Raw genomic sequence first — 22,763 nt, 5'->3', positions numbered from 1 at the left:
AAAAGTAAGTCAATTAATTAAAACGCCAACTTTGAGTTGCCCTTTAATTGAACTTTACAATGAGCAAGAGGGAATTCATTTCTTGTACCATTCAAGTAAATTTGTGCCCTTTTTGAAAAGGGTCAAAAGTGCTCTTTACAATATAACAATATGAATATGCATAATTAAATTTGTATTAGAACTGAACAATGAATTGAATGATTTTTCCATACACAATAGTAAAATTATGGCTAGTCAACAGGATCTTTTTCCTAAGGATCAAATAAGGAAAAAAAGAAAGTTCTTCATGGTTCATTTTACCTCAAAGACCTTTACAAACGCGAATCCATTAATTTTCCTTGAAGCTAATAGATAGTATGTTTTAGTCACCCTGGAGAGAAGGTGCATCACAAGCTTCTGATCTTGCTCAACACTCACACTCTAGCTTGACTGACAGTTTAAAACAATCAAGTTTCAACTAGAAGAAAAGTATTTTCTATTTTTAAATCTTGATAAATGTTCTTGAACACTCCCACGCATAGCTTCCGCATAAAATAGCTAATTATTGAAGATGCTGGGGAAAATAAAGTTAAGGTATTTTTCTTATTCATTATAACAAAAAACGTTGGCGTACCAAACCCTCCTAATTCTCTCCAGTTAGACCTCCACGTGACCTTCCTTTTCCTTCAGAGATCAAGATTTCCTTCTCCTTCCTTTTCTCTCTTCTCTCAAGAAGACAGACTTCTGAGTAGAGAGCAGCACCCTCTATGTTTGTTTGTTTGTTTGTTTTTTTGGTTTTTGGCCGGGGCTAGGTTTGAACCCGGCACCTCTGGCATATGGGACCGGCACCCTACTCCTTGAGCCACAGGCGCAGCCCAGCACCCTCTATGTTGACAGCTAATTCTATTTTTGTTTTTTTAACCTCTATAACTTAGGACTATATTTCCAAGTGTACAAAAAATGAAACAAGGAGTATTTCTACGAATATAATCACTTTTTTGAACTTCTTACACCATTCAACACAATACTCTGCATATTGTGGGTGCTCAAGAAAGGTTTTCTTCTGTCCAGTATCCACAGCTCAATGCGGCAGACAGGCCTAACTAATTATGATGAAAGTGCTTCAAGAGATGAACACAAAGTGCTGTGAGCACAGAAGAGGAGTGATTAATTGTGTCTGGGGCTTGTACAGCTGGGAATGGATAGAGATTATATGTTGTCAAAGCTTTAAGAATCCTTCAGATCTATAGAAGACTCTGTGTCTTGCCCCAGGCTGCCTATCGAGGGCCGAAGGAGGCACAGTCCGTCATCTCACTGGAGCAGGTCCAGCTGTTTTGGACGCACTGTGCACAGACCCCTCCTTAGGGAATCATATCAGCTGGGACTCAAACATCATAAAAGGAAGGTTTTCAATTTTACAGAATCTACTCTGGTAAAATTATCCAGATCGGCTTCAGAGTCTCGCACTGCTGCTGAGTGTCAGGAAACAGTGCTACATGAATATGTCCACTTTATGGCAGGTCAAGACTTTCTGAGCAAACACTGCTGGCATCTGAGTGAAAGGCTGAATGAACGGCAAACAATCCCGGGAAATTAAAGATAGAGACCTCCTGAGAGGCATCTGCTCTGGAGCCATCTGCTCGCATTCTCAGAATAATAAGCCCAGACAACTTTGCATCCCCAGAGAGAGTTTATTTACTTTAGGAAGTTAAGGTCTTTCTCTTCTCTTCTCCAGGGGAAAGATGGGCAGCTGGTTCAGCTGCACCACCTTAAGTTGTGGGATTCCTGATTTCCGAATTTCTCTCCTGCGGTACAAACCCTGTCCATCTGGCTCTCACCACGCCTGCCTTCCCATAGGGAAATGGGGCCTGGGGAACCAAGGCTAAGATTGCTATGTAAGTAAATAATTTATCTGTTCTCTGATCCAAAGAAACCTCATTTCCTATCAGGGATAAATAGACATATAAACATTAAGTAATTATCTCTTGATTTCATTCTTTTACATTTTGCTTGTTAACATTTTTCTTTCTATCATTCTTGTACACATCTCCATAGGATTTTAAATATAGGCATAGTTTTACAAAGTGATTTTTAAAATTCTTACAAATTGTAATGGCTTTGAATTCCTCAATCATTAAAGATATTTCCATGCCTATCATCAGGAATTAAAATATTAATGTGAATTTTTGACATTTTCTTTGGCTCTATTTTTTAAAAACTATTTACAAAATCTGCACTTGTCTTCACGTGTTTGTGCGGCCTCTTCTCAGGGTCCTTTGTCGGTTCCTCTGTCTCAGCTGCCCCTGACGTCTTAGGTTTGCTTTCCGAGCCTTTCTCTTCTTATTCTGCTCCCTTTCTGTGCATGCTTCCTAGGATTTCAGCTGTCAATGACGCTTCCCGACTTTACTTCTCCAGCCCAGACAGCTCACCTTCTCTTGTCTGGTTGACCTTTCCCCTCTGATCTCTCACAGGCACCTCAATTTCAGAAACCAAAAGTGAAACCCTTCACCTTTTCATCCTCAATCTCTTTCTCATTTATGCCTTCGGATTATAGTGAATAACAAGAGATCACCCAAGTCAGATTTGAGGTTCATCCAAGAATCTTATCTTCTAAACTCCCAGCATTTAAGCAGAGTCTTATGTCCATGGCTTTCTTCATCAGTCTTCTCATTGTCTTAAAACAGCTCCTCTTCACTTCTCAGATATAGAAGTGAAGCTTCTAATTGGTCTCCCCTCTGTGAATCCTATCTCCTCAATCATCTATTTCCTCCAGAATTGCCTTTTAAAGGAGATGGTCAGACTATGTTACAGGTTGCTTGATATTCTTCAATGAGTGCATGCCCTGATGATGACCTCCCGATTCTTAGCCTGTCACTCTAAGCCTCTGGACTCTGCATTCTGACTCCCTTTGAAGAATTGCCTGCCTCTTGCCCCTGCCTTAGGCACCTAAGGCTCGCACTCAAACCTTCAGAATTCGTAATTCCCCAAATTAGCCACATATTCTTACTGAAATGCCCTTCCAGGAATATTGAGCCATTTGTCCAAAATTCATTTAAATTCTCATTATTTTGACTCTAGATCTGTTACTCATTCATCAAGCATATGTTGGGAGTTGTGCATTAAGCACTATCTATCTTTGGGGTTTTCAGTGGTGATCAAGGAACATGCCATTTGAGTTTACAATGTGCTGAGGAAGACAAACATTAACCAAGCAATACCATTCCTCCAATCCTTCCCTCGAGGAGCACCCTTGAATCCAGGTTCCCCCATTCAGGGCTGGACAGGATCCCCATTTTCTAGGCCTGAGCAAACAGACTTTTTCCCCTCCAAACAGCATTGTCTGAATACAAGTAGGACCGGAGAAATGCAGTTTGGCCCGTATTTCCTGAAGGCAGGCCCCTTCTGAAGTGGCTTTGCCTGGAGCTAGAGAGGTGGCTTTCATTTGTTAATGTGCTCAGTGGCCAATCCACACTGGGAAGATGTTTTCTGTCTGCCAGCTGCTGGCCCAGGGTGATTTTTACTCCCAAGACCTTCCTGTTCACAAGTGGTAGATGACTTCCTGGTCACAAGACCCAGTTAGGACTTCCCTTTTGGTTCTGGCTCTCTGCTTCCTCCTGCTATCTGTGTTCCCTTGTAACATGTCCTGTCCTGTCACTGACCTGTGTGGTTCCTAGTTCATTCTTTGAATCTCTGAGATCAAAGACCCTCTGCAGAAATTCGCCAACACTCTCACTGCAGGGTCTGCAGATGAGTGGACACAAGGATCCTGCCAACTAGAGCTGGTAGCTCCATATAGTAGAATAATCTTGGAGGGAAAAATCAAAAACTATCATAAACATGCCCTTCCCGGATCACGGGGTTCTGTTTTCCTCTTTCTCTTGAGAACTTTGTTTTCCAGTCCATACCTACCATTGTTTGGTTTGGCACCAAGCTTTGATTTCTAGTCAGATTTCCTTTTAAGAAAACTGTTTCTTTTGCATATGTACAGAATGGAATATATAGCCTTGTATATTAGTTGTTGGTTTTTCCTGCAGGGAGCTTGGTCTAATGTATTTTTAGGTGTTAACGAGTAACTGATTTATATGTCATCTATGATAGAAGCTCAAAACTCACTCTAGGGAGAAAGTTTAAAGACATACTCAAAGACGTGGTGGTTAGAGGAGATGGATTGTTTCTAGAAATTTGAGTACCTTGATGTAGTTTGGGACACAGAAGGTATAGGAATAATGAGATGTGTCTGAGAGGAAGTTGGAGCCAAGGAGAGACCTCAGAGTAAGTGTTGAGAGAGGAAAATGAATTCAATATAATACTGGATCATGAATTCCTTGAATTGAGGAAAATATATGCTCTTTCACATTCCTATTCCCTGTAGTCTCTGAGACATACCTGTGAAAGTTAAGCAACCATACTGAGTAAATGTATGTAAAGTAAAACTATTTGTCATCTGAGAATAAATACAAAATATGGTTAGGTTTTAATGTGTGTTTTACAAGGTGAAAATATTTCCTATTCTACAAATTTGTTAGATAATTAGTAGTGAGAGATCAAAAGACCAGGTATTTATACCAAGAAGGCCTCTTATTTTCTCCTTCTCTAGCTAATTCTAGATTGAACAACTAACATTCAAATCTCTACAAATTTCTCCATCATAAAATGAAGAAGTATTTTTGAAAATCCCCTACATTTGGGAATAGACTATGGCTACCTAGTTTATAAAATGGAAACAAAAATATTTGACCAGATACTTGGAGGGATCAATGAGATGTATAGTTAGAACTGTTTAGAATGGTGCTATGAAACAAAGCCATCACGACTGTTAAAACAAATGTCCTTATTCACAATAATTTTGACTTTTGAAAATATCATTTAAATTACACAGTGGAGAAGGTATAGAAATTGAATCATTTCCTATGCCAAGTGATTAAAGATGACTATACTAGAAGAGACAATTTCCACATAGAGCTAATGGAGCTAAGTTCACATTTTATGATTGTACTCCCAGGCATCAGCAAACTCTAGTTTAACTACTACTTCATACATAGTGCAAAGAAAAAATAATTGACAAACTTTTCTCCTGAGTGACAGAGTCAAATGTAGGGACCTGCCCAAATAGAACCAACCTGCCCCAGAAAGAGTGAATGTACCAGTCCCCACCCCTCCAACCCTTTAAATTCCCATCCATTTCAACCCACGTGCTGACTCCTTTCTCAGATTCAGTTCGCTTGCACCCGAGTGCAAATAAAGGCCACATTGCCCACACAGAACCTGGACTCTGATTTCCTTTTGTTTCAGAATAATCTTTATTTTAGGTCTTTTAACCTCTCATGTTGGTGCTAAGAACCAGGACGGGGAGAAACCCCCCGGGGCGGGGGGACGACTGAGATATAACCGGTCAGATCCAACTAGACAGACTCTTACTCCAATGTGACAAAAGGGAATGGGGGACCCCTTGGACCCCTGCCCAAAATTCATCGACTTAATGGTGGGGTGAGCATTTGTCTAGGACCTTTTTTAACTTCTCTTTCCTTTTCTAACTCCACTCTGTTTTCCCTCTCCTTCCATCGCAGGAAAGGTAAGTATCATTAGGGTTCAAAGCCCCTTTTTTTCTCTCAGACCTCTCCCATGTAAGTCAGAGACTAGGGTCATCCTCTACAGGTCCCACAAAATACTCTCAAGAATTTAGATATCTAACCCAATCATACAATCTAACCTGGCATGGTTTATATGTCACCCTCATGTTCACTGGAACTCTGGAGGACAGAGAGCAGGTCTGGACCCAGGCCCAGATTCATGCAGAAGATCTATGTGGGGTAGACCAGACCCTACTGGAGGGCTCTAGAACTGTTCCCTGAGAGAACCCCATTTGAATTACCAAACTGACACTCCTGGGGTCCACCTCCATAACCACATGGTCCAGTGTCTCCTAGAGGGACTAAAGAAAGCAGCCCATAGGGCTGTCAATTATGATAAAAATAATAACCCAGAAGCTGGATGCAAATCCTGCTCAGTTTTTAGCCCATCTTCAAATGAAGCTCTCCACTGATTATTAACATGCATTTTATCTCTCAGTCTGTGCCTAATATTCAGTAAAAACTCCAAAAGTCCCCCTAGGGCTTTTAGACCCCCCAGTGAGATCTCATTGACCTGGGTGTCATGGTCTTTAATAACTGAGAAGAGGCCCCTCAGCGGCAACACCACGTAGAGCTCCAGTTATTGGCTTCTGCCATTGGACAAAACCTGGCTACTACTCGAAACTCTTCAGGGCACTCCAGAAAAACCTCAAATCTCCCCCAGGACCATGTTTTAAGTGTAATAATCCAGGTCACTGGGCAAAGCAGTGCCCAAATCCAAACCCTTCCCCTAAACCATGTCCAGCCTGCAAAAGTCCTCACTGGAAGTCTGAATGCCCAGATCCTCCTCACTGGAAGTCTGAATGCCCAGATCCTTCTGTGGATCTGGTTTGCAGCCACTCCCAGGACCTAAAAACATTTCCTGATTATTTCAGCCTAGCTGCAGAAGACTGACAATCCCTGGAGAATCAGAATGCCCCTTGGACAATCACGAAATCTAAACTCTGGGTATTTTTGCTAGTGGAGGGTAAGCCAATCTCTTTTCTAATAGACATGGGAACAACCTTTTTCTATGCTGCCATCTTATAAAGGTCCCTAAAAAAAACAGAGATCTCTTGGGCGGCGCCTGTGGCTCAGCCAGTAAGGCGCCGGCCCCATATACCGAGGGTGGCGGGTTCAAACCCGGCCCCGGCCAAACTGCAACCAAAAAATAGCCGGGTGTTGTGGCGGGCGCCTGTAGTCTCAGCTACTCGGGAGGCTGAGGCAAGAGAATCGCTTAAGCCCAGGAGTTGGAGGTTGCTGTGAGCTGTGTGAGGCCACGGCACTCTACCGAGGGCCATAAAGTGAGACTCTGTCTCTACAAAAAAAAACAAAAACAGAGATCTCAGGGGTGGAAATTGATGGCGATTTACTGCACCCTCACACTACTCCACTGTTATGGTGTTCAAATCATGACCTCCTTAGTTATTTCCTATTTTAGGGCCACTAATTATGAACTTTCTCATTCTCAGTTTCGGACCCATAATCCTCTGCCTCATCTCCGAATTTATTGATCAGGCAGTCACAGAAAAAACAACCACTAATATTCTCACCCTACATGGATATCATCCAGTTCAGACTGAAGACTCAGGAATGTTCCTGTAAACACCACTCCCTTCCACCTCCCATTTTTCTTATAGGCAGATGATGCTGCCCCCCATGCTCCAGGAAGCAAAGACACCATGCCCATTACCCTCTGCCTCCTTATAATAGACGAAAAAGACCAGGATGATAGAGTCAAATGCCCAAATAGAACCATCCTGCCCAGGAAAAAGTGACCGTACCAATCCCTAGCCCTCCAAACCTTTAAATTCCCATCCACCTTAGCCCATGTGCATCAGCCCATAAAGGCCACATTGCCCACACAGAACCTGGACCCTGATTTCCTTTTGTTCGCATTTAGGAATAATTTTTTATTTTCGGTTCTTGACCTCTCATTAAAAACAGAAAACAAAAAACACAATCATGAGATATAAAATGCTCCTGAATAAAGAACTCAAGGAGTGCAGCATCTGTGGCTCAGTGGGTAAGGCGCCGGCCCCATATACCGAGGGTGGCAGGTTCGAACCCGGCCCCGGCCAAACTGCAACAAAAAATAGCCAGGTGTTGTGGTGGGCACCTGTAGTCCCAACTGCTCGGGAGGCTGGGGCAAGATAATTGCCTAAGCCCCAGAGCTGGAGGTTGCTGTGAGCTGTGATGCCACAACACTCTACTGAGAGTGATAGGGTGAGACTCTATCTCTAAAAAAAAAAAAACAAAAAAATCAAGGAAGCAGCACAAACCCTTGCATATGAGGAGAACAGTGAAATCATATATATTTTTGAACTCAGTCTTTCCATCTTATAATGCTGTTGCAATGCATATAAAAATTAAGAGCAACTACTATTTATATCAGGCTCTGTTCTCTGGCATTAAATGTTTATTGATTTAATCTTTACAAATTGTCTGAGGTTTCATTACTATTATTATTTTATAGAAGAGAAATTTGAGGCCTAGATTAAGTGACTTGTTCCAAATCACACAGGTAGCTGGTGCTACAAGCAGTAGTTACATCACATGCGGACTCAGAGTCCAAACTGAACCATGACCTCGGTTAGAAGGGTCATTTTCTGTGTGTGTTTAAAAACATCTCTCCCATAAGTGGATGGAATGAAAAAGAATGGATGCCATGGACTGAATTGTGGCCCCCCCCAAATTAATACATTGGAACCCCCCAGCATAGTGGTATTTGGAGAAGGTACCTTTGAGAGGTCATTAGGTTTAGATGAGCTCACAAGGGTGGAGCCTTCATGATGAGATCAGTGTCCTCAGAGGGATAGACACTTTTGCAAAGGGAGTTTGCAAAGCTCCCTTGCTGTCCCTGCCATGTGAAGACACGGGAGAAAGGGAGGGAGGAGCCCTCATGGGACACCCACCCTGCTGACACCTTGATGTCAGACTTCCAGCCTCCAGCAGCACAAGAAATACATCTCCTTTGTCTAAGCCAGCCAGGATAGGGTATTTTATTGTGAGCTATTTACAATTAAGCAAGGGCAACCCCCATGCCAGATATATTTTATTAAGATAAAAAGTTCTGCTTCTGAATAGAATGATTACAACAAAGTTTCCACTTTTACACAATGACACAGATTTTTGTTCAGTTCCATGAATTGTCCAAAAAGACCTGTGGCTGGATTTTGTCCCTGTTTTTGGCACCCTCAGCTGGGAAAGGTCTACTTATAACTGCTTGGTAAGCCTGCCTCAAGTACAACAGGTGACTCTCCTCTTTACCTGGGGGCTGTATTAGGATGATTTCAACCGCCTCACACCTCCTAGTTAAGCTATCTTGTGGATCTTACCTTCTAGCAGGGCTCCTCAAACGATGGCCAGTGGGCCACATGCAGTGGTGTGATTGTATTTGTTCCCCCCCCTTTTTTTTACTTCAAAATAAGATATGTGCAGTGTGCATAGGAATTTGTTCATAGTTTTTTTTTTAAACTATAGTCCAGCCTTCCAATGGTCTGAGGGACAGCGAACTGGCCCCCTGTTTAAAAAGTTTGAGGACCGAAGTTTTCTCTAGACCAATCTCCTATCAGCTTTTCCTGCGTCCACGGCTCTATTTCAGGCACTTATCATCATTTGAATCATGCTCTGCTTATAAGTCCTTAATGGATCCTCCCCATTCATGGGATAAAATCCAAATTCTATGGAAAGATATGGAAAATTTTTCCCCTCCCCTCCCTGTCTCCATTTCCAGGCTCATCCCTCACAGATATGCAGGCTTCTGAATGTGTGTCATTTCTCCTCAATGCTCATGCACGCTCACAAGTGTGAGAGTCCGGTCACTTTGTCTTTGGTATATTTCCATGCAGCTACAGTAAAGCTTAGTTCCTTCCTGAAGGCGACCATATCCCCTGTTGTAGACCTTGTCACATTGAAGGTCCTTGCTGATACGGATCTCTCTCATCCACCTGACTGAGCTACTTAACGCAGTGGCTACTTCTCAGTGTCTCGGTGCTCTCAGGAGCAAGATCGAAAGCTGATTTCTTAGTGGGCTCCAATAAATGCATTGATTGAATTAGCTGCTTGATCAGTCTAATAGCTGTTTGCCTTATTTATTACACTGGAGTCTATTTTATTTGCACACAAATAAAGCAACTTGTCTTAAAACAGTACTTTGCCAGTGGATAAAAAATAACATGAAAAAATTGAAGGCTAAAACAAAAATAAAGTAAGGGAGGATGAGTCAGTAAATCCGCCTGGCCTTAGAGAGCCCCAGAGTAAGTCCTCTTTTGATGATCTTCATCAGTTCACCAATCATAAAATCGAGGCCTACATGAAAACAACTTACCTCAAATCACACAGGTTAGACATAAGAAATGCAAGTGTGAATCTGGAACTCAAGCTCTATTTGAACTAAAATAAGCAAATGAAGAGACAGAGTGAGGATAGGATCAAGGTAACGCCCCGTAGACTAATAGTATAGGAGGAAGGAGTAGAAAACAGGAGTCAACATAAGAGAAGAAAAGCCAGTCACTCTGCAGAGGCACGTTAAATCCATCAGTTCATTCACTTCTCATGCCAGCAGCGGTGGTAGAAATCATATTTTCTTTATTTTATGGATGAGACAAAGAGAAGTGAAGGAACAGGTCCAAGCTCACCCAACTAGTAAGTCATGGGGGAAAGAATCGAGCCCAGAAAATGACAGTAAAGTGCAGGCATTAAACCCACATGGTACTTATGTGACTCAGGCACTCACATTGTACTCAAAGCAAATCACTCATAAAGAACATTTCATAATGTATATTCACAATCACAGCTGAATGCCTGTGACGGGGGTGTAATAAATTATTTGCTGAAGGTTTCGTGTTCCCTGGAACATCATAGTCTGCGGTGTTCTTGTGTACAACCCCATCTCCATTTCCCTTGAGCTTACCTCTAAACATAAAACTTCCCTGTAGTGTAAGGAACAATGGTTAGATTTTAATAGTACAATGTTTCATATGTGTTGAATTCACAACTTTTTAATTAAATTGAAATCCTGTATTTGAAGCCTTGAGGCCAAAAACTCACAGGTATCCGTTAACGTGTATATGTAAGTACCCACAGTACACCTGAGTCCTTAGAGACGAGAAAGCATTTGCATAAAAGTAAACACCACATTCATGCAATAAATACCAATGCTGCCTCTCTTAATTAAAATACTGTCCGCAATAATTCATAATGGAAGTTCCTTTGGACTCAAGCTCTCACTTCTTGGAGTTGCTGAATAAGATGATACAACACAACAGTCTCAAAGTGTCTTCCTCACATCAACTGCATCAATATCTCCTAGAAGTTTATTAGAAATATAAATTTGGGGCTTGCCCTAGACCCCTAATTTAAAATCTGGAGATGGTATGAAGGAATCTGTGTTTTAACAAGCCCTCTTCATCATTCCCAGGCACCTAGAAGTTAGAATAAAACTGTTATGTGGATATAATTTCACAATTGCATGACAACACATGCTTTTTAGTAGAAGGAGGTCTGAATAACTTTATAGATGTAACTAAAGATCATTATAGAGGAAAGGGGATTGAAGAGCCATCCCTTGAATAACATGCTGTCCACCTCCTATGTGCAGGCATCATGTCCTTCAGTGAAGATAGTGCCTTCTGCTGTCTTAAACTCTTGAAGATTATCAGCTTCAATGCATACAGATAAAATTATCAGATTATGTTTTCATTCTTAAAACATAGGTTGCTTTTCATAAAATTGGTAAAAATTGCTTTTGCCTAGTATTTTTGTGAGCATTGGCAACATTTTAATTGAGCAAATACTGGAAACTATGGTCTTTTCAAATTTGGGCAATTTTGATCATGTCATAACTGAACATTGCCCATCGAGACTCAGGCTACTATTTTAAGAACTAGACTAAATGAACCCGAGTTCATTTAAATATTTGCATTTTCTAGTTCAGATCATTAAACTACATGCATAATTATGTAACACCTGATTAGACATTTTTTTTTTTTTTGAGACAGAGTCTCATTATGTCGCCCTTGGTAGAGTGCTGTGGTGTCACAGCTCACAGCAACCTCAAATTCTTGGGCTTAAGTGATTCTCTTGCCTTAGCTTCCCTAGTAACTGGGACCACAGGTATCCGCCACAATGTCCAGCTATTTTTTGTTGCAGTTGTCATTTTTATTTAGGTGACCTGGGCCGGATTCAAACCCACCACTCTCTGTGTATCTGGCCAGCACCCTACTAATTGAGCTACGAGCACAGAGGCTCTGATTAGACATTCTTGGTTTTTGCTAATCACTAATCATTGTGAAAAAAAATTTTTTTTTTTTTTAAGAAAGATGAAAGGAAAGTGAGAAAAGGAAAAACAGGAAGGAGAGTAGCTAATCCTTTGGTTTAAAAAAATCACCCAAGGTATCAAATAATACCAATTGTCATAGAAGAACAAAATGTTTTATGTAAATTATGTGGTTGGGGATAAGATTGATGTTGTACAATATCTGGGGGAGTAATAGGAGTGTGAGATTTCAGGCACTGTCATATTGAATGGGACAAGGAGACAGAAATTATATTCTGCTCCAATTATATCAAACTGTATTAGTTCAAACTGAAATAATAATTTCAGTGCTTTGAAAGAGTAATATTTTGATCTGTCTATGAAATTTTACCTATTAGATATAACTGATGAAAATAGATTTTGGTTGCCCAAATTTAAACAGTGTTTGAGGTGGAATATCATTAGAAATGGAAAGGATTAGAAACTAGAGCAGTTAATGTGAATAATTTTGTTATAGTGATCTATTTAAATGTAAGAAAATTGGATGATGACTTCTAAACATTTTTTAAAACTTGTTTTGTGATTATGAAGTATGTATTATCTGTGTATTTTATTCCTATATGTATATCAACAAAATCAAAAGCTGATGAGTTTCACATACAGATAAAGTCCTAGGTAACTTAATTAGAAAAAGTAATAGCCTTTGAAGGTATATATCATTAATAATCAGAACAGATGCTTCACCAACAGCGTAAATAACAGTTACCTTTACAAATGCAACAATTTTCAAGGATATTGTTGCTAGGTACAAGGAGTTCATCACGAAATCCATTAGATTCCACCAGTCATGGATGTAATCTTGAAGTCCGCCATCCCACATCTGTTTAATTTCTCCCCATATAAAACCTGAAATTATAGAAAGATTCAATGTGAGTGTGATTTTCAATCAAATCACTAAAAAAAGGGAAACATCCAGTTTAGCCATTATAGATCTTGATGCCCGAGAGATCGTACAGGTACACTGGATACAAATGTATTTTTTATTTATTTATTTATTTTTACAAATGTATTTTTGATAGGCAATCATACTGAGTCACAGCCACATGCTACGACTCGCAGGACACTAAGCTAATTCTAAATGATCCTCTGAAGGCAGCCTCACTTTCTTATATTCATTTAACAAATTCATAAGAATGTGCAATTTTTGAGTTAAACTATAATTCCTCTAGAGGTATATAGTTCTCTCACAGAAGATACATTTTCTTGTAAGCAAGTGACTTGAGATATATTTTTATTCCAAGTCAAACTGACTCCTATATTTATGAGAAACAATGTTTCTAGACAACATAACTGGCTTCAGACAGTTAATGGGATTACTCTGTTGCACTTCTTTGGGAAGTTGGTACCTTCAGAGACCTAATTTCAGTTTTGGGGAAAGGATGGTTATAACAATCATGATAATTCACTAACTGACCTTATGTAATCACTTCAAAGCTATATATCCAGAGAACATTTAAATACTTTCCTTTATTATGGTCACATTTTAAATAAAAAATGCTTTATTTTTAAATTCTGCAAAGTGCTTATAAAATGTCAGTGTAGATCACTATTTTATTTCTACAAATCTTATTAAAGTTTTATAATTGTGTTTCTAGAGCTTGATGATGAAAAAAAGATACCTAAGTATCCACCATCAGGAAATATGAAGATGATAAATACGTATTATAAATATATGAATACAAGCAAGCGATGAGACTTCTTTAAGATAATAACCACTTTTTTTTTTTTTTGTAGAGACAGAGTCTCACTGTACCGCCCTCAGTAGAGTGCCGTGGCGTCACATGGCTCACAGCAACCTCTAACTCTTGGGTTTACGTGATTCTCTTGCCTCAGCCTCCCGAGCAGCTGGGACTACAGGCGCCCGCCACAACGCCCGGCTATTTTTTGGATGCAGTTTGGCTGGGGCTGGGTTTGAACCCGCCACCCTCGGCATATGGGGCCGGCGCCCTACTCACTGAGCCACAGGCGCCGCCCCATAGCCACTTATTTTTAAATATGTAGAATTGTTGAAGCTGAGATTTTTGAAACGATATGTCTGGTTTAGCAGAGAAATGATATCCTTTCAAAATATGTTGATTGGGTTTCCTTAAGAAAATCTGAACTACTGTAATAGCAATGCTGGGTAGCAAGACATACTTTCAGATTTTTCCCTTTCAGACACACAGAATCCATGTAACAGTAAGTAGTAAATATGTTACATAGTACACTTTCTTAACAAGGAATGACCGCCATCAGGCCTTACTAGGAAAATAAAAGAATAATGGCATTTACTACCTGTTTTATTACTGATAAGCAACAACAACCTCAAATCGTAGATTATGTGACATTAAGCAAAAAATAAAAACCATTATAATTTTACCAAAAGAAATGTCAAAAAATGGGAAGAAGTTAAATGAATGTGGCATAGGTCCCAAAGAGTATACTTAATGATTCTGACTCATACTTTCGAAACAAAAAGCATCTACATACAGTTTCTGTGAATATTTCTCATACTAGAAAGCTCCCATGGCCCTGCCTTGTCAACGACAAAGATTCAGATGAACTAGAAGTTCCATCTGCTAAAGTGCACCTGCTGACCAGCCCTGCTGACCAGCCCTGCTGCGGCCCTGCTGACCAGCCCTGCTGCGGCCCCGGGAGCCTAGAGCCATCCAGGAACGTGGTCATCGCTCCTGCGCCTTCATTCACACAACAATGATTTTTTTTAAAACAAATACTTTATACGGTCTGCTACAGAAAAAAAAAATCCTAAATATACTGTCTTTTATAGAGAGGTAACCTCATTTTTAAAACGTGAAAATGTAAAGGGTCTGTACTTTCATAGTCACTTGCTATGCTCTTAAAATCTCTACGAGAGAAGCAAATACTTTTTAACCTATATTAAGGAGAGAGTTAAGGATATCTTTGAAGATTGACTTCTTCAGATTGCCTTTCGTTCTTTGACCTTGGCAGAGTGTACAGTAGATTTTCATGATCGTTGTGTATTATTTTGTCACTGAAAAGTATCTTTTGTGTTCTCAAATATGCTCATTTTATAGTTGTGACTTTATCATGGACTTTAAGAGGTAGAAATAAAAAATGAAAAAATTCAAGTGAAAACCTTTTTATCTAGTAATGCTGATATATTAGAATTAGAATATTTTGGGTTTGTGTTTATTTTTTAATGAATTCATGTTTACTTGGGTATGGGAAATTATGCTCTGTAGGTGTAGTAGTAGCAAATACAGATGAAGTAAAAGTAAGTGAAAATGATGGGGGAATATAGTTGTGGAATAGCCAGATGAAACAATAGTCACCGTCTAATTTAGGCCTTTATTTTGCAGATGAGAAAATAGGCCTAAAGAGGCGGCATGTTTTGCCTAAGATACATAGAGTATAAGGCCTGAAATAGCGTTCAGCATCAGACGACTCCCAGGAATCTGTCAAATCCACACTGCTTATTGGTCAATATATTCTAGTATTAATAAAGAAAAATGTTATTTAAAAAAAAAGATAATAATAACCTGGAATGCGAAATGTGTAACATAGAGTTGAACATCTGCTGAGGGTGTAAAAATCTGGAGAAAGTATTTCCCCTATCCTAAAAAGCAAGGAAAGGTCTTATTTTGGTACATTCATCAGAAAGATGAGAAACCAGGGAATCTAAATTTTATAAGCATGTTCCTTAGCTCAGAGTTCCTGCGGCAGAGTACAGAAGGAAGAGACGCTGGCATCATACAGGTGAGTAAGAAGAATTCAGCAAAAATTTGTAATCAAACTTCCAAAGGCCGAGTGTGAGCTAGCATGAACAGAGCCCTGGGAGCCACAGACCTGAGGAGGACTTCTACTCTCTTTCAGGCCCTTCTCCATGGACTCCACCAATGCTCACGCGAAAGACAGCAGCTCTGTGGGAAAGGCATGAAGTGCCTCCTCCCAAGAAGCAGAACACTTTAGCCCCATGGAAGACTCCGGAAACAGTTCTGGGGTCGGGATTCCACCAATTCCATCAGTGGTTTCTTACTGCCAGGGGAAGCGGGGCAGAACACTCTCCCTGGTACGTAACCTGCAGAGTTTGACTTCCAGGGAAAAAAAGGCTGTTGGTCACTGAGAAAGCTCCCTGCCCATCACCCAGGCAGAGGCTGGACCAGGACAACAGGGAAGCTTTCCGCCCTTCATCACCAGGCTAACAAACACCAGGTCATGTGTGGGAGCTGACAACCCTGGAGGGGCCTCTGAGGCACAGGTGTCTACAGGAGGTCAGGACCTGCCGGTGGAGCAGGACCACAGAGGACAGTCCTCCCTCCCTGCACCAAAACTGACTCCAGCAAAAGCAGAACCTAAACCCAGCTCAACTCCTGACCACAGCTCCTCTAATCCCTGCACTAATCTAAAGGAGAAGGGGTATGCATTACACGTTATCAGGCGCACATGTTTTGTATTTCTCTTGCTAATCTTCTGGATAGGTAGCATACACAACCTTGCAAAACATACACACACACACACACACACACACACACACACACACACGCATGCACACCCCACAACATAAGGTTTCATATTCAAATTGCAAAAAAAAAAAAAAAAAAAAAGAAGGTGAAGGACTGAATGCAGACAAGGGAAAAAAAAAAAGACATTTTGCATATGAACACTGACAGCAAACTTCTGGACTAAAACTAAAGACACAATGAAGTAAAATTTTTTCCATGCAGAAAGGAAGAAAAGTCAACCCAAACCCAGACACAGCATAATAGCATTAATAAATGAAGATTTACTGAAGACTCTTTTTCAGGCACACAAAATCTGGGATGATTTATTACTGTCAGGTCCGTGCTACAAGAAATCCTAAAGGGATTTTTTTTAGCATAAAACATATGATACTAGAAAGAAACTTAGATTTATAAAAATAAACGAAGATCTATGACCATAATAGTTAAAATACAAATAACCACCAAAGTGGCTCAAACTTGTAATCCCAGCACTTTGGGAGGGCAAGGCAGGAAACTCTCTTGAGGCCAGGACTTCACAACCAGCCGAGGTGACACAGTGAGATTTTTGTCTCTACGAAAAATAAAGAAAAAGTAAATATACCTTTGAAAGTATACTTACTTTTATTTTAAATAAGTATATTTATTTTTATTTAAAATTTCTCTAACAAATAATAGACTGCCTAAATAAAAATGGTAGAGATGTATTGTGGTTTGTAACATATGTAAAATTAAAATGTATGACAACTTTAGCACAACACAAAAAGGCAGAAGATGCACTCTGTGGCGAGGTCCTTATGCGGTACCTAAACCAGAACAGCTTTTTGAAGTTAGAGCACGATAATTTAAAGATTTACATTATAAATTCTAATGTACCCCCTTAAAATATTTTTAAATGTATAAGTAGAGAGCTATAAAAGTAAATAAATATAGTGTTATACAAATATTTAGTTAGTCTGATGACAGGCAGCCAGGAAAGGAAACGGGCCCCGAAGAACAGATGGAGCAGAAAGAGAAAACAGCAGTCAAGGGGCAGGTTTTTCAATTCACCAATATCTACAATTATACTGAATGAAATATATGGTCTAAACACTAATAAAAAGACAGACATGGTCATATAGGAAAAAAATGCAGGGCACAGTTATACTGTAATTCATCCATGGGTTAGATGTAAAGAAGTAATAAAACATCACAAAGCACTGATTAAAAGAAGGTTCAAGGGTCTCTGTAAATATTATATAAAGTAAGATATGTCAGAAGAAGCAGTGTCAGTAGGTGGGTAGAGGGCTGAAACATAAAAATAAAAAGGTCCATTCACGGAGAAGACAGAAAAATGTTAGATGTACATACAGTCAACAAAAAACCTCATAAGATGCCATAATTATTAAAATTAAAATGAGAAAATAGAGAAAAGTACACTTATGATTGGAGTCTCATCATCCTTCTCTCTGTAACCAATAAAATGAGTGGACGGAAATTGAGCAATGGCATAGAATCCCTAGACAATACTGTTAACTACGCGACACAGCAGAATTCACATTTCTTTCAAGTACCCATGAAATGATCACTGAGATAGAGACTATTAAGGGATATAAAGTAAACCTCAACACATTTACACAAGTTAGAACCGTACAAAGTGCATTTTATGTCCACAGCAGGAAAAACAACAACAGCAGCAACAAATCAAGAACGGAATGTATTTGGAAAACCCCTGAATATTAAAAAAAAAAAAAAAAATGGAACAACCTACTTCTAATAACTCTTGGTTCACATAAGAATTTATAAGAATAGTTGAAAAATATTTTGCAAAGATTGAAAATGAATATACAACCAAACATTCTTGGAGATGCTGCTACAGCAGTGCTTAGAGGACAATCTATAGCTCTAAACGCTTCATTAAAAAGAATAAGGGGCACGAATCAGTGATCTAACCTTTAATGATGACACTATAAAAAGAAGAGAAACTTTAACCTGGAACAAGCTGAAAGAAGAAAATAACAAATATAAAAACAGAAATCAATGACATTTGAAACATACAACTTAAAAAAAAATCATGACAACAAAATCTAGTTCTTGAAATGGTCAATAAAATCGACAAACCAGAATAATGAAGAAAAAAGGTGATATAAATGATCACTATAAGAAATTAAAGAAAAAAGATCAACACAGATCTTCACAACATTGTAAAGATAACAAGTAACTACATAAATTCTATAACTTAAATGAAAAATTTCCCTGAGATATAAACCTTCAAAGTTACTCAGGAGGACATAAAGTATAAAGCTCTCTGATATTTATTAAAGCAAATAAATATATAGTTAATAACATTCCAACAGCAGCAGAAAATCGAGTTCAATTGGCTTCTTGATGAGTTCTATCAAACATTTGATGAAGAAATAATATTGGTGCTAATCAAACACTTCCAAAAATATAATAGGTAAAAACATTTAAGAGGCAAGTATTACTCCAATAGTTTATCAGAAAAAAATGTTTCAAAGAAAACTACACACTGATAGCTATCATAAAGACGCCAAAAAAAAATTCTAAACAAAATATTAGTGAATTAAATATGCACTAACATACATCAATGATATTTGTATCATTGTAATATGTAACAATGATAATAAATCATGGCTAAGTGTGAGGAAATGCAAGGTTGTTTCAAAACTTAAGAATCAATCAATTTAATTTACAAGTAGGTTGTTTAACTTTTTTTTTTTTTGCCCCCCCCCCCCCGGTTGTTTTAACTTTTAAAAATAGTCAGGGGTTTCCCAGATACATTCCATTCTTGATTTATTGCTGCTGTTGTTGTTTTTCCTGCTGTGGACATAAAATGCACTTTGTACAGTTCTAACGTGTGTAAATGTGTTGAGGTTTATTTTATATCTCTTAACAGTCTCTAACTCTATAGCCCATCAATAGATTGTTGACAAAATATGATCCTTTTAACAAATGCAGTGTCAGCATTTAGCAAAATTTAACATCCATTCATGACAGAAACTTTCTGCAAATTATAAATAAAAGGGAAATTTCTCAATTTAATAAAGGATATAAATGTTATAAAACTCTATAACTACCATCACGTTAACATATTTTATAAAGGGCCAGAGAAGAAATAATTTAGATTTTGCAATTAATAAATGGATATGAAAAGTTCCAGTACAACTATTTAGCCAACTGGCAAAAGTCCAGATGTGGGGCCCTTGGTGTGCTGACTCCCATGGTGGTGGTTATATAACTGTATTTGTTTGTTAATTTTTTATATCTCCGTGCTGCTCCAAAAAACGTAATGCTTAATTTGCTTAGTTTGAATGCAGCAAAAATTATAGATTGATGCTGATGAAAGAAAATAGAATAAATAAATAAAACCAGCATTATATATATGTATTTTATATATATATACTTTATATATACTTTTTTCATTTTGAGACAGAGTCTCACTCTGTGCCCTGAGTACAGTGCCATCATAGCTCACAGCAACCTCAAACTCTTTGACTTAAGTGATTCTCTTGCCTCAGGCTCCCCAGTAGCTGGTACCCATACAACACCCTGCTAGGTTTTCTATTTTTAGTAAAGACCGGGTCTTGCTCTTGCTTAATTTGATCTCAAACTCCTGAGCTCAGTAGATCTACCAGTCGCAGCCTCCCAGAGTGCTGGGTAAGCATGAGCTGCGGCACCCGCCAAAACAGTAAATATCATCGTAACATTGATTATAACTAATATATGACTCATAAAACATTTTTTCATTCTCCACATGTTTGAAAAACAGTATAGCAACATTTTGGCAGAAATAGATGAGTAGTTGGTAGACATGATTTTCTATCATTAATTAGTGGAAACGATTAATAGCTATTTAAAAGTATTGACGAAGCTTTATTTGTAAATTGTAAGTTACATTTAAATTAATAACCCAGATGAGAACTAATTTCGGGTGAATTACTTACAGTGTTTATCTTAAAAGTCTGCTGGAGATTGCTGCTCTATTCTATTTTTGGGGTTCCTATCCTAGCTTTCTCTTTTAGGCTTCTTGCATAAATAAATCTCTCTCGGAAGTTCAGATAGGATTGGGGCATAACTAAGGAGGTGATAATATTACCACCTCCCTATTGAAGAAAAGAGTATACAGCAACCGAATAAAATATCATGCATGAGTTGATGGGGAGCTTAAAACTTATTTTATATATGGAAATAGTTCCCTCTCCCACGCCCAAGGTGCCTTTCCTACTAAGGCAGCTACAGTCACATAATCCGGAAAGCACAGAGGCTATAAGAAAACTAAGACAGAGGCAGTTTGAACCAAAGAGGCACAGCGTTAACCAATACTATGCTGCTAGTTAAAGGAAAAACCATGACTGGCTCAGAATCTCCTAAATGTAGTATGGTTAGAAAATATTTTCTTACAGCTTATCTGTTTTGCCTCACTTGAAACAGCCAATTCCTAGAGATTAGAAAATATGTGCATGTAATAATTGATTGGACAAATGCATTTCAAGTTAATTTTTAGCAGAAGGCACAGTGTTAAGAACTAGGACATGCTAAGTGAGTGAGGTGCTGACTCCACTCAACTTGCACTTGGGTTTGTGTCTTAGCCCAGTAGTCCCAGCCCTCTAGATTTCGGTTTTCTCACTGCAAAAAAGAGAAGGGCTTCTAAGAAGTATGATATTAATAAATTCCCAGGCATTGCTTCTTCCTGTTCCAATTATCAAAGTTTTCCTACAATGAATCATCATAGTAGTTGCCACTAGAGATGAAAAAGCGTCTTGTACCAGGAGACACAGACTTGCTCTGGTCTGCCCAGAAGGCAGAGCTGGATCTTTGAAATGAAAAGCTTAGAAAGACAGTTTCCAGCATAAAGGAGAGTTCTCTGGCAATTAGAGTTACCGTAAAACTGGTGTGGATTATCCAGTGAGCTATAGATTCCAATCCAGAGCCTCCCTTCTGTCAATATACTCCAGAGAAATTACAGCCATGAATGTAAACTTGGCCTATGTGATCTCTACAATTCATTCCAACTGGATGAATTTGTGATTCCGTTGTTTTCATATTTGTTATAAAGTAAAATCTATTTTAGAGGACCCGGTAACCAACCAGAGCATTTATGTTTTATTACCCATCACAGATAGATTGCATTATCTCCTTGCCTGCTTCTACTAAACTAGAAAGGCAAATGTGGTTAACAGTCGCCAAAACAGCTAACTTCAAACTCTTTGTGGGCAGTTATGCCGAGCAAGACAGACACAGGGCTGAGGGCCTCAGGAGGCAGGGTGAGGGCCACTGGACAGCACGCGTGAGATGCCAAATGCACTCAGTATGGGCAGCATTTAACTTGAGAGCTCTTTAATATCAGAACAGACTTTGCTCTGCTCTTTGTACTAGATGGGATGAAGGAGATGAGAGGTCAGCGGGAGGTTTAGACAAGAAGAACTCCAAGACGTCCCGGGAAGACTAACAATAAAAACTCACAATCCTGATCCGCTGCTAATCCTTTGGAGGGCGAGGGGAAGACATTCAATCCGATTTCTTGACCACTTCTCATCTTTGAAGGGCACAATTGTTTGGGATAAAACAAAGATCCTGGCAAAAGGAGGAGCTCATGCCGTCTTTTTTTTTTTTTAGCCTGAGCTGTAGATAAAGCTGCAAATAAAGTTCCCTGCGAGGAATGGGTGGAGATCTTTTTGTGTTTTTGTTTTTTAAGCTCTAGATTGAAGTGCCACTTCATCTAGCTCTGGTCACCACGTACCTGTTTGTCAGTGAACTGCCAAGTTTCATGTATTCTGGCAACATTCACTGAATCTTTGAAGAAACAGGACTATAGGAAAACCAGAGGGCGCTATTAACTACATGCAAAATGCATCCAGATAGTAAACCGCTCCCGTGAGCCCAAAGAGAACAAAGCTTAAGGGAGCTCCTGTCACAAAATGTTTGTCCTTTTCCCACAAGGGGAACATTTCAAAATTGCTTTTTGCTGTTTATAAACAAATGACATGATTTCTCAGAGTCCTGGTGGAGGCCTAATTACAGGCGTGGCTGTCAGGACTGTGGGGACCAAGGAAGGAAAGATCACAGTGCAGATGAGTCAGACAATTTCCTTTTAAAAATATTTGTGGATGCTTGGGAATTTTTCCCATTTTTTTCTACCTTTCCCGTAACTATTTTCACTCACGGCTGTTCGAGTGTTCTGTGGTGTCCTACCCTGAGAAGCTGTGAGGATGAGACGGAGGAGCCAGCACTCAGAGGCCGCGTGGAACGGCCCTGCAAACACGTAACTCTGCACACAGATCTTGTCTCACCCTTTGTGGCTGTCCACAATTGCACAAACCATAAACAACAACCCCCAGCAGACAGCGAGTCCCTTTGTCACCTGTGGTGACCTCTAGGGTCTTTTATTTAAGCCCA

General features: G+C 39.3%; 1 protein-coding gene across 2 annotated transcripts in view; it reads right to left on the bottom strand.

The window, feature by feature from the left end:
- Positions 1-22,763, bottom strand: part of TRPC4 (transient receptor potential cation channel subfamily C member 4) — a 250,889-nt gene that overhangs the window by 26,940 nt on the left and 201,186 nt on the right. For both annotated transcript variants that reach the window (XM_053563930.1, XM_053563931.1), the window contains one exon: positions 12,614-12,753. In XM_053563930.1, coding sequence (XP_053419905.1) covers positions 12,614-12,753 — 140 coding nt within the window. The remainder of the gene's footprint in view (positions 1-12,613; positions 12,754-22,763) is intronic.

This window comes from Nycticebus coucang, chromosome 15 (genome assembly GCF_027406575.1).
Source record: "Nycticebus coucang isolate mNycCou1 chromosome 15, mNycCou1.pri, whole genome shotgun sequence".
Lineage (NCBI taxonomy): Eukaryota > Metazoa > Chordata > Mammalia > Primates > Lorisidae > Nycticebus > Nycticebus coucang.
The sequence above is the reverse complement of the archived record's forward strand: the minus strand, read 5'-3'. Positions and strand labels throughout refer to the sequence as shown.